The 12,272-nt window shown below is 32.5% G+C and overlaps 1 protein-coding gene and 8 non-coding genes across 9 annotated transcripts; 4 read left to right on the top strand and 5 right to left on the bottom strand.

Moving 5' to 3' along the window:
* Positions 1-61: 61 nt before the first annotated feature.
* Positions 62-12,241, bottom strand: LOC111003190. The gene is made up of 20 exons (XM_045628404.1): positions 12,096-12,241; positions 11,872-12,019; positions 11,277-11,409; positions 11,018-11,128; positions 10,475-10,574; positions 9,831-9,979; positions 9,501-9,580; positions 8,780-8,931; positions 8,282-8,487; positions 7,760-7,932; positions 7,026-7,208; positions 6,879-6,952; positions 6,276-6,385; positions 5,808-5,990; positions 5,071-5,247; positions 4,558-4,644; positions 3,512-3,672; positions 2,059-2,186; positions 1,849-1,891; positions 62-1,274 (listed from the first exon to the last, which is right to left on the bottom strand). Exons 1-20 carry the CDS (start codon positions 12,145-12,147, stop codon positions 1,127-1,129), a joined length of 2,598 nt encoding a protein of 865 aa, XP_045484360.1. The 5' UTR covers positions 12,148-12,241; the 3' UTR covers positions 62-1,126.
* Positions 1,493-1,611, bottom strand: LOC123689239. The gene has a single exon (XR_006750262.1). It is a non-coding gene; the product is annotated as a 5S ribosomal RNA (ribosomal RNA).
* LOC123689247 lies at positions 1,700-1,818 on the top strand. The gene has a single exon (XR_006750270.1). It is a non-coding gene; the product is annotated as a 5S ribosomal RNA (ribosomal RNA).
* LOC123689248 lies at positions 2,680-2,798 on the bottom strand. The gene has a single exon (XR_006750271.1). It is a non-coding gene; the product is annotated as a 5S ribosomal RNA (ribosomal RNA).
* LOC123689238 lies at positions 2,887-3,005 on the top strand. The gene has a single exon (XR_006750261.1). It is a non-coding gene; the product is annotated as a 5S ribosomal RNA (ribosomal RNA).
* LOC123689237 lies at positions 4,730-4,848 on the bottom strand. The gene has a single exon (XR_006750260.1). It is a non-coding gene; the product is annotated as a 5S ribosomal RNA (ribosomal RNA).
* On the top strand, positions 4,937-5,055 carry LOC123689236. Its single transcript, XR_006750259.1, has one exon. It is a non-coding gene; the product is annotated as a 5S ribosomal RNA (ribosomal RNA).
* LOC123689235 lies at positions 7,247-7,365 on the bottom strand. The gene has a single exon (XR_006750258.1). It is a non-coding gene; the product is annotated as a 5S ribosomal RNA (ribosomal RNA).
* Positions 7,454-7,572, top strand: LOC123689234. The gene has a single exon (XR_006750257.1). It is a non-coding gene; the product is annotated as a 5S ribosomal RNA (ribosomal RNA).
* Positions 12,242-12,272: the final 31 nt, after the last annotated feature.

The following is a 12,272-nucleotide window of genomic DNA, read 5'->3' as shown; positions in this document are numbered from 1 at the left end:
ACCTAATAACAAAACTAACATCAATTTTATAATGAAAGATATGGAATTAAAGAGGACATTATTATTATTTTTCTTCTACCTCAAAAAGGGGCAACATAAGGTACTTTAAATAAAAAAAGGATTTCCAACGCAAAAAATATAATATAATTATATCGATTTGTTACGTTACATTAGTCAAACGATGCCTCTGACATCGGAAAAAATGGATTCCCTTTTTATATAAAAGCCTAAATAGCACAATTAAAACACTAAGGGCCTTTCACAATGTCCGGATAAGTTCCAAATAAGCTATTTATTACTTATTGGTAGGAACACAATTGTTGCGTTTCACGAGTGTCAGGTAGCGCGAAATTTCTTCGGAATTTTTATCTTCCGAATAATTTAAGTGTTGTATCGCTATTTGGTACTTTATCCATACATTGTGAAACAGACCCTAAGGCTAATTTTGAATAGCATTACTTTCCGTTGTAAGACCATTATATTTAACAGAGACATGCATGCTCATAAAGGGCAGTTTCTAAGCAATGATGAAATCAAGATGTGACACCTTTTATTACATTTCAGCATTGCTAACATTTTATACAATTCAAGGTCAAACTACGCAAATGACTTCGCATAATTGCGCCGCTCCCACATTTCATTTGGATACAATAAAGTGCGTTATTCAACACACGACACCTCATATTTAGTTTATATTTACCGTGGTCACACAATAAAACCATTATATTTGTCAATAAAATACCGAAATACTTGTGGTTTTTATAAATGTCTTTAATCAGGACCATCGTACTTCACTCTGTGTTGTTTTACGATCAATATCAGTCTTACAGGTTATCGTGAGGTTTCAGTAAAACAACGGAATGCGTGTGAAATTTTGACCCCACAATATGTATCTATTAGAAATACTAAAATAATGTGTCAAAAGTAAAGAACATACTATTTTTAAAAAGTGCAAAACTGCATAAACGTTTTATATTTTGATTGGTATCATATCAGTATGATAGATTTTCACGACACCAATATTATATTTCATCGTCTATTAAAGTTTTAGGAGACCAGGAATTTAAAATGGGAAGAAGGAAGATGTGCTACGCAGGGAATTAATACTAAAATAACCTAAATATAATTAAGTCGCACAATTAATAAGCATATTTCGTATTTCGTGGTTCAGATGTTTTAATTCAGTCTCATCTGGTTCATCTCCTTGAATAAGCTGTTCTCGTTGTGAAATTAGTTCACTAAGTTTTGAATTCGCAGAATTTCGTGACATTTTCCTGAAATATTATTTTTTATTTATTATAATGAATATTTTTAAAGGTAGTTGATGATGTAACTGTATTTTACAAGGAAACTAGGGATCCCGCAATTTTTGTACAGGTATTCTGGTGTACGTTTGATCTCATAAAACAAAACAAAAACAATACTCATTTAGTAAAATGATTTCAAAAATAATTTTCATTCTCTATCTCTACGAAAAGCAAAAAAACTAAAAAGCCAACATCACGAGGTGTTCCCAGGCGGTCACCCATCCAAGTACTGACCTCGCCCGACGTTGCTTAACTTCGGTGATCGGACGAGAACCGGTGTATTCAACGTGGTATGGACGTTGGCGACTGCTAAGTTGAAAATATAAAGTAGAATATAGTATTGCTTAGTGCACTTCCGATATCTCGCAAAGGGTCTTTTTCAAATGTTTGTTGCCAACGTCCATACCACGTTGAATACACCGGTTCTCGTCCGATCACAGAAGTTAAGCAACGTCGGGCGAGGTCAGTACTTGGATGGGTGACCGCCTGGGAACACCTCGTGATGTTGGCCTTTTTTGTATTTTATTTATAAATTACTCACATAACATCTTCGTATATTTCTAAGCCATCTTGGTCCGAAGTACCTAAAAAGCAAAATTTTCTTTACGCATCCAATATACTTCCAAAAAAATTTATATGCACGAATTTTTGTTACCAACATTTATTTCACGAATAGTGATATTTGTAATCTCACAGAGTTGTTTGAATAAGTTTATTCAGAAATATTTTATTACGTAGCGACTTCACTTACTTAAAAGTGACCGAGATTCGATGGGGGGTGAATTAGCAAGGATATCGACATAAAAATCATCCTTCAACCTATTCATATCTTCCTGCTGGTTTACTTCCGGAACCTCTTCATCAATTATTGGATCCAGACTGAAATCAATAGTAATAAATTAAATACATCCACTGTGTCTTTTATATAACTTCTGAAATGACATCAATATAATATATCTATTTTAATTTAAAGTAACCAACAGGCAAGAGGCGGAAGGGGTCCTTAAGAACGCTGGGAAGGTGATCTGAAAAGATCAGCTGGCAATTACTGGCACTCCATAGCACAGGACAGACAAAAATGGGCATCTTTGGAGGAGGCCTTTACCCAAACCGGGGTTCTTGTTAATTTATAAATAACTAATATATATAGATATTACTAACATAAACTAAGCTAACATACTACCAAATCAATTTTTTTTTAGTTACTGTAATATACTTATACAAAAAATATTGTTAAAGAAAAGCGAAAATAATCCTAAAAATCTAAACAAATTTTACAAAAAAGTAGTGGACTTATTTTGACAATACTTAATTATTTTTTCTGTTAGACTAATCTCTTGAATATGTATATGATAGAAGAAAATAAAATAAAAAGCAACATCACGAGGTGTTCCCAGGCGGTCACCCATCCAAGTACTGACCTCGCCCGACGTTGCTTAACTTCGGTGATCGGACGAGAACCGGTGTATTCAACGTGGTATGGACGTTGACAACAAACATTTGAAAAAGACCCTTTGCGAGATATCGGAAGTGCACTAAGCAATACTATATTTTACTTTATATTTTCAACTTAGCAGTCGCCAACGTCCATACCACGTTGAATACACCGGTTCTCGTCCGATCACCGAAGTTAAGCAACGTCGGGCGAGGTCAGTACTTGGATGGGTGACCGCCTGGGAACACCTCGTGATGTTGGCTTTTTGTTTTTTTTTTTTTTCTATCATATACATATTCTAGATATTAGACTAACAGAAAAAGTTTTCAAAAAAAGTACACCTTTTCTGTAAAATTAAGGATTATTTCCACTTGTCTTTGACAATAATATAAAGTTCGGTGTCTGTTAAAGAGATGATCAAATGTATGTAAATTTTGTTCGAATCTGTGGGTGTCAACTATCTTTAATTGTTTAAAACGTAAGCGTATACAATTAAGGGTAGTGTCATAGTGACTCTGGATTAACGAAAAACCCCTAGACGTATTAAAAAGTTTTTTATTTCTTAGAGAAACTACTGTCATCTACTTATTATATAAGTGTAGTCGACCTATTGGACATTATCGGAAACGTGAAAGTTTAATTACAATTTATCAGTGTGGAAAAACAAGGGCTCATTTTAGCTTCAAGTGTGCGATGACTTCTAAAATATATTTATGTAGCTTAACGAATGTTTACAAAAGAAAAAAAAAAAAAAAAAAAACATTCTCACTTAACATCCGCAAGCTGCCGGCGTTCATGTCTGAGCTGGGTAAGCATTTGTCTTCGAGTTGACAACTTTACAAGATGAAGCTCGCGAACTGCCCGACCCCACTGTTCTTTGAAAAATGCCTTCGACTGTACCGCACTCTCTAGTTTCTCCTCCAGACATCGCTACAAATCAAATATTATTAAAATAAATAAATAGTGAATATGTACTTATATATAAATAATATTATCAAAATATAACAAACTATTTTTTAAAACTACCACATTAAATTCAAAAAATATGGTTCAAAATGGTTTTTAGATCCTAAGATTAGCGTTGACACTCACAATTTTTCAATAGATTCTTATATTATATAAAAATGATTTTACACCCGGTTAGATAAATTTCAATTTATGTTTTAGAATAAATTATATTAAAATTTAATACAGATATGTAGTTTTTTATGGGAGGAATTTGTAGCTTCCGTTAATGGGACTGTGATACGCTCGGCGTTTCTATATCAGTTCCTGGTCGAAGAGCAAATCATAAATAAGTTTGTAATTTGTTCTCCACTCCTCCGTCGGGAGGCCAAACTAACATAGCGAATACGATATTTCATTATGTCCGATATTCCTTTGACGGTGAGCAGTGTTGGCCTAGTGGCTTCAGCGTGCGAATCTCATCCCTGAGGTCGTAGGTTCGATCCCGGCTGTGCACTAATGGAGTTTCTTTCTATATGCGCATCTAACATTTGCTCGAACGGTGAAGGAAAACATCATGGGGAAACTGACATGTCTTAGACCCAAAAAGTTGACGACGTGTGTCAGGCACCGGAGGCTGATCACCTACTTGCCTATTAGATTTAAAATGATCATGAAACAGATTCAGAAATCTGAGGCCAGGACCTAAAGAGGTTGTAGCGCCACTGATTTATTTATTTATTCCTTTGTCGGTAGTATACCTGGGTCTAGACTTAAGCAGGTTAATATTTTACAGATTATGAAAATTTTGCGAACAAAATGCACTATTACAATAAGTTAATTTTAAATTAAAAACAATACTAAATATACCAGTTCTTGAATGAGGCTAGCAGTTTGATCTTTTGTTAAACCTGAGCAACGACTCTCCGCTTCTTTTTCAACGTTGTTCATATTGATCTGAAATTAAAAAAATATATATTTTATTTTTACATTAAAGTTAACTACTCAGATAAAGTAATCATTTGAATTTAAAAGCAAAAAAAGCCAACATCACGAGGTGTTCCCAGGCGGTCACCCATCCAAGTACTGACCTCGCCCGACGTTGCTTAACTTCGGTGATCGGACGAGAACCGGTGTATTCAACGTGGTATGGACGTTGGCAACAAAACTCTGACAAAGACCCTTTGGTAGACATCGAAAGTGCACGTAGCAATACTTTAATCTATTTTATATTTTCGACATTGTAATCGCCAACGTCCATACCACGTTGAATACACCGGTTCTCGTCCGATCACCGAAGTTAAGCAACGTCGGGCGAGGTCAGTACTTGGATGGGTGACCGCCTGGGAACACCTCGTGATGTTGGCTTTTTACTTTTTTTACCTTTAATACTTCTACGGTTTTCTCTAAATGTTGTACAGAGTGTTGTAATTCCTGTATTTTCATATCTTTTAACTTCAAGTGATGGTTCATGTCGTCTTCCATTTTCTGTGAAGCTTCTCTTAGCTCTTGGTATTTTGCTGTATAGTGGGCCTCTAGAGCTTTTTTTGCCTCTAGCAGCTGTAAAAGAACCATCAACGCTATTAAAGTTATGTTAACCCTTGAAATAAACCTCATGCGACAGGAGCATTGTTAATGATACTTGATTGAAACCTAGTCTTAAGTGGGACTAAGTAGACTTAAAAGGAGTTTAAAAATTGTTTAAAAATCACATAGTTCAATACTTAATACTAAGTTTAAAATTGATTCATTCAAAACATAGGCTATGTTTATAGATCATGGAATAGAGTATAATAGGCTATAACTTTTTTAAATTAGGTCGGAGTTTGATATCAGAAACAATAAATGTTTAACAAAATATAACGAAAATATATATATTTTAAATATGTATCATAATAGTTGCTTGTGCATGACATGTGCTTGGACATGTCGATTTCCTCACGATGTTTTCCTTCACCGTTCGAGCAAATGTTAAATGCGCACATAGAAAGAAAGTCCATTGGTGCACAGCCGGTGATCGAACATACGACCTCGGGTATGAGATTCGCACGCTGAAGCCAACACTGCTTTATTAAATTGTCATTATAAGACTTTATTTTTTTTATATTAACCGAATTTACCTTCTTCTCCCTCTGCGTATTTCTATGTCCTCTTAAAGCAAAGTCCTCAGTCGCTCGACTTAAGTCCGCCGCTAGATGGCGACACTGGTCAATTCCCTTGCTGAGTTTAGTTTCCAGTTCTACTCGACGTTTAGCCCACTCTTTCGCCAACAATTCCAAATGGTATTCTTCTTTACGTTTTAACTGAAAATAGTATAATTGCCAGGCTATAAAACTAAAAAAACCTACCATTCTCACTAACAGGACAGGGAGAAAATGTTTTTTTGTCAATAATATTTTCATTTCAATATGAAAATCGGCATACGCTTTCTGTGCGTACATTTGAATACATTCATCTAAACAATAACTAATTAATCTAGTATCGAACCTAATCTCGGAACGCGTGACCGTTTTTTTTTCTTAGTTATAGTCATATTAAATTTATTCGTCTCATATTTGTCTTCTCTACTAATGATTATTAATATTTACTTGTATCTTATATAATTCCTGTTGTTTTTCTTTCCAATCCTCCAACTCGTTAACGAATTTCTGCATCATCGCATCTCGGTCTATAGCTGGTATTAACATATGTACAGCATCTGTAAGGATATTAAATTATCATAAGAAAATACGTTTGAAAATAATTTTTTACAACATACTTTATAAACATTTTTTACGTCAAAAACTTTTTAGATTTTGACATACAAAATGCTGTAAATTTCTTAGCAAAGCTTAATAGCCACACCCTCTTATTCATAAAATCGAAATCAGTCAAATTGTACCCATTTAACTAAAATCTTCTTTCGTATCTTTCAGTCCAATTGGATTTTACGCTGTGGTGAAGACTTTTTTTTTTTGACAAAACGCTGCAAAATTTATTTGTATGAATGAATACAAGTATAGTTTTTCTAGAAGTCTCGATTTCTAATTTTCACACGACAGAAGAGATAACCGACTACTTTATAATATGTATTAAGTTTATACTTTAAATTTCATGCAAGAAAATTGCAATAAAACCTCATAATATAGCAAGTGAGTATTTAATTAAAACTTACATAATTAATTACTGCTTTAAAATTAAAATTGTCTTACCTTTTACATTACTTGACATTTTATTGTTTGAGATACAAGTCTCACTTTGAGATGCTTCTACTTTGATATCATTCCTAAAAAAATATAGATTACATTCGCATGTTAATATGACTAATTTCAGGTTTAACTTCAAGAGTAATATCTCACTTGTGAAATTCTTGTTCTGCTTTGTTCTGATTATCTTGTACGTCGCATTGAACCTGCATATCACAAGTAGTCGGTTTCTTACTCAATATTTCTTGACTGGTCGCAAACGTATCACACATTTTTTTTATCATGTCTGCTATTTCATTCGTTGGTAACATGGCTTCTCCTGATGCGTTTGTGTAACTAAAATGTGTACATGATGTAAGAAAAAAAAAACAAAAAGCCAACATCACGAGGTGTTCCCAGGCGGTCACCCATCCAAGTACTGACCTCGCCCGACGTTGCTTAACTTCGGTGATCGGACGAGAACCGGTGTATTCAACGTGGTATGGACGTTGGCAACAAACCTCTGACAAAGACCCTTTGGTAGACATCGAAAGTGCACGTAGCAATACTTTAATCTATTTTATATTTTCGACATCGTAATCGCCAACGTCCATACCACGTTGAATACACCGGTTCTCGTCCGATCACCGAAGTTAAGCAACGTCGGGCGAGGTCAGTACTTGGATGGGTGACCGCCTGGGAACACCTCGTGATGTTGGCTTTTTTGTATTTTGTAAAAAAAATTTAATGACAACATGTAACCAGTTTACAGTGTAAAACGTTGTTAAGTTTGTATGTTAAAATAAATATTGCAATCTTTAATCATTATTCTTTAAAAGTTTATACATAATCCACCTAGCTGAATTATTTCGACACTATGATATGCTTCTATCACAACAACTACTTACCGGCCAGTATTAGAAGGCCCCATAGAACTATATCCAGCACCCACACCTTCTTGCAAGTCGGTACAGCTTCCCACTCGATATCCAAGTGAGAGAATATCTTCACTTTCGACTAGCACCTTCTCGCTTTCATTTACCTTTAGCTGAGTCGCACTGCGGGCTGTCAATATTGGTTTCTGAAAGTGTAAAAAATTTCATTTGACAAGTATTTTGTAAAATAAAAATACTCAAATCTTAATATATACAAATTAGGTGTAACGTTGTTTGTGCACTACGGAATCCTGAACTACCAAACCGATACCAATAATTTTTGCACACCGTGTGCAGTTTGATCTAACTTAATAAGATAGCTTACATCTCAATTTATCCCCGCAATATTATTTTATTGCAAATATTTGTTTATTATTTGATACAATTCAAACAGATGGCGCTGTGTTAAAAATACCCTACCAGTAATATTTTACTACTATGTAATAAAACACAGCAACGATTGGCCAAGTCTGCTAGTATGTTAAATAAAATTACCTGGACATTTCTAACCCCCTGGTACTTCAAACTAAGTTCGACATCCATATATGGCCGTCTATATTCATTTCTCGTGAGGTCATCACACCTTAATATAAAACAACGCTCATGGATCGTTAGAGCTTTATCATTATTGCTAAAGCTTGAAAGAAATTGTTGTATATTGTCTGTGGGAACCAACTTACGAAGATCCATACTACAGATACCTGAAAAGCATGTAAATATGAGTGCATTTAAAAATCAATAAATATCTATTATTTATTGATTTTTAAATGCACTGTGCGTGAAATGTAGATAGATATTTGAAAACTTAGTTTTTCTATGACAATTTTTTTTGACAAGTACTGCTTTAAACGAGGTTTTCTTTAATGTCAAGTTAAAGTCAAATTAAAATATTTTACATCATTTATGTTCCCAGTTTTTAATCTTTATAATAAATATATATAAAATAGATAACCGCCTCTTACAGTATTGAAAATACGCTTTCAAGTAAATTACCAATATCCTTTTCTCCGAGACATATTTTGGTCACTAAATGCGGACATTCTGCAAAGTATCTGTCCAATGAAGTTAAAGTCGTCCGTAGACGCAACGATGTACGTTGATTGAAATTTGCACGGGTTGAGTTTCCCGATGACGTCGCACAAACCCTGAAAATAAAATATTTATAATGCGGAATTTAAAACATTAGAGTAATATTAATTCTGTTAGTAAGAAGGCTATTAATTTAATGCATAATATTATGTGCTAGCGTGATGGTTATAGCAAATAAGCCCAAATGTGCTGTTTTGAGACACTGTGTTCATAATATATATGCCCATGTACCGGGTGTCTGAAATCAACGTAGACTAATGAATTAAATATTTAAATAATTTTACTAACATAGTTATATGTTTTACTATACTAACAACATATGGACTTATTAATTGGTCCTAAATAAATGATTTTATTTATTTATTTTAATACAGATGACTTTTTTAACTCCATTAGTCAATAAAAACCAACATTGGCAACATCACAAATCACAGGGTTTGGGTTACACAAATATTAATTTTAAACTACAAAAAAGTACTGATTATAATTCTATTTAATTCAGTATACATGTACTCCACTTTCTATACTGTTAATGAAATCCAATAAAGAGCACTACAATAAATAGCACATTACAAGTTAAATTTGCGTTAATAAAAAAACAAGTACGATAATATAGATTCCTTACCTGTCGGTCATTATATTATGCGTAAACACAGAGTATGTCACATAGTAAAAGGCAGTCTCGTTGAATGTAGTGGGAAGTAACTACACAAAAATCATAATAATGTAAATAAATAAGTCACGATAATCCCAAAAAAATATTTTATAAGTAGTACATGGAATAATCGGATGTTACTTAAAAATTTAACAGAATTTACCCAAATTTCACTAGTTTAAAAATAATATTTAAAAAAAAAACACACACAGCTCATTAAAATAACTGTTTTGTTGGTTTTATTTTAGTTTAGTACAGTTATTGATACACCCACAAACAATGTTAACAAAATTTACAAACCAGGTCTAAATTTTCCACAGATCCAATCACCAAACTAAGTACAAACAGATGATTTCCGTCGCCAATCTGGATGAGCCCTTCCTCGCACACCAATTTTGGTTGAAGATCCAGAGATGATGCCACTTTCTTACTCTCTGCTATGTATTCCTCTGAAATAGCCAATTTTATCAAAATTTGGTTGTGTGGTCTATCGCTATTGTAACACTAAGAAACCTTTCTTGATACTAGATATCTAAATTATTATTAATTTTTTAATTTATTATAATGCAAGATTCATTTTATATACCTATATATATTTTTTATTTAACTTATAATTAAAACCTTAAAAGAACTCAAATCTTGTCTTTTAAAAAACATGTCCATTTTATAACTAAAATGAGTTAGTGAGTTTAAAAATTGATTACTAAAGTAGTGCTAGGTGTTTTGGATTTCAGTATTCTTGATTTTAGTATTTAAAGATCACCATTTTAATTATAATAATAAAATAAACATATTAATGAGCTGCATCTGTAGTTATCAAAGCAATTGTGTTATCATTTTTGCGGGATGAGTGTTTCTTGAGACATCATTAAATAGGTGCTATACTTAAAATATAAAAAAGTTGAATAGTAGATAGATTTACTATATTTGAAAATATTACTTACCAACTCTCAATAAGACTGATTTAGCAGATGGGGTGACCTTGTCAGTATGTGCTGATGGATATGCTACTTCATTGCTATGGAACATTCTTAGCTCATTCCGCTGGAAAAATAATATACATAGTTTTAAAAATATTGTATATATTTTTCAATCTGAAAAAAATATTTTTATTCAAAATATTAAATTGTTATTTTTACACTGCCTTAGGCCTGTGACTTAATTGTCCTAATTTGTTATTAAGAAAATATCATGGAATAAAATATTAAACAGTTATCATGAATTCTCAAAACATTACAATACATCTTTCCAACATAGAAGATGAACCCCAAGGAGACTTAAGACTATTTCCATTAGAAATGACAATCACATATAACTATATTTTTTTTTATCTACTGTTTTTAATACAATATATTAAGAACATTATCATGAGAGCTTAAAAGTTTTTTTAGGTATTGCGTCACTGAATGACATACATACCATATTTATTTATTTACCATCTAGATGTTGTGAAGCTGAGCAGATTTTTCATATTATATTATACTTACGGGTGTAGGTGTACTGACTCTGTCCTCAATGGTAAGACTCATCAAGAGTTGCGGGTGACAGCACTTTCCCTCAGACTTTACTCCCAGAAGTTTATGCCATGAATGTTTCACCTGAAATTTGTTTTATTTTTTAAAACATATTAGAAAAGTTTTTGAATGTTTTCAAGGTTTTGTTACAAATTTTATTAAAAACAATTAGTAATATGTATAATATATATAATAGTATAATATAATTAAACTTAATTTTACTTTTACTTACATTAACTAGCTTGTTAGATGGACAAGGCTGTGCACCAAGAAGGCTTAACAACAAATAACCAACTTTATCTTTTCTCCCTTGAGAGCCAGTTGAATACACCTCCACTTTAACAGGTACATTTTGCACTCTTAAGCTGTAATTGCAAACATACAATAATGTAAAACAAGTATAAACAGAACTATGACTTTGAATTTTGCTAATTTCATAGGCATCATGAGCAACACATTTCTTAACACAATAATTTTTTTACAACAACTTAAGCTTACAAATAATAAAATAAAATACACAAGAATTTCATTTTCATACATACAATCCTAATTAAGTACAATAATTAACATACTTTTGTTTTATTCATATACGTTTACTTATAATTTTTACATAAGAAATTTTAGTGACCAATATAGTTCATATAAATTAATCTCTAGTTTGTTATAGATTAGTTTGGTAAATCAACAAGATCAATTAATAAAGAAATAAAAAATTAAGTTCTTCAAGTATTACATAGCAACTTACTGTAATTTCATTTACAATTTTAGATTTTTAAAGTTCAAAATGTTACTAGTTTTGTTTATAACTGTATCTAGCAATAATTTACCTTCGGAACCGTCTCTTATCAGCTTCCCAAACAAGTTCTGCATCGAATACTGGTGCATGAGCAGGCACCGTCGGGTCGGTTTCTAACATATATCCATTAAGAGATCCACTTACGATAAATGGGGATCTTAGAAAACCGAAACCTAAACCTGTAAGATTATTGTTATAGGCCTGAGAATCGAATAGAATCTTATTAAAAAAAATTACATAAAAGTCCATATTTACCTTCTTTTACATGAAGAACAATTTGGATAGTAGGTCCTCGTAATTCATCCATCAAAAATATATTAAAATAAGAAATAATCACTAAATTCCTGTAAATTGTTAGTAAAATGAAATAGTTGAAGATTCAAATCGCAACGTAAACAACAGTTTTCATTTTCGAAATTTAAAAATGACAAT

The sequence above is a fragment of the Pieris rapae genome, chromosome 5 (genome assembly GCF_905147795.1).
Source record: "Pieris rapae chromosome 5, ilPieRapa1.1, whole genome shotgun sequence".
Classification (NCBI taxonomy): domain Eukaryota; kingdom Metazoa; phylum Arthropoda; class Insecta; order Lepidoptera; family Pieridae; genus Pieris; species Pieris rapae.
This window is presented reverse-complemented; position numbering and strand designations above follow the sequence as displayed.

Excerpts from the sequence above, each read along its gene's own strand:
- LOC111003190 (XM_045628404.1), bottom strand. The coding sequence starts at position 12,147 with ATGGATGAATTACGAGGACCTACTATCCAAATTGTTCTTCATGTAAAA. Across the intron at positions 9,581-9,830 it reads CTGTGGAAAATTTAGACCTG|TTACTTCCCACTACATTCAA; the intron begins GTTTGTAAATTT and ends ATTTTTGTGTAG. Across the intron at positions 6,953-7,025 it reads GCAGAACAAGAATTTCACAA|GAATGATATCAAAGTAGAAG; the intron begins GTGAGATATTAC and ends ATATTTTTTTAG.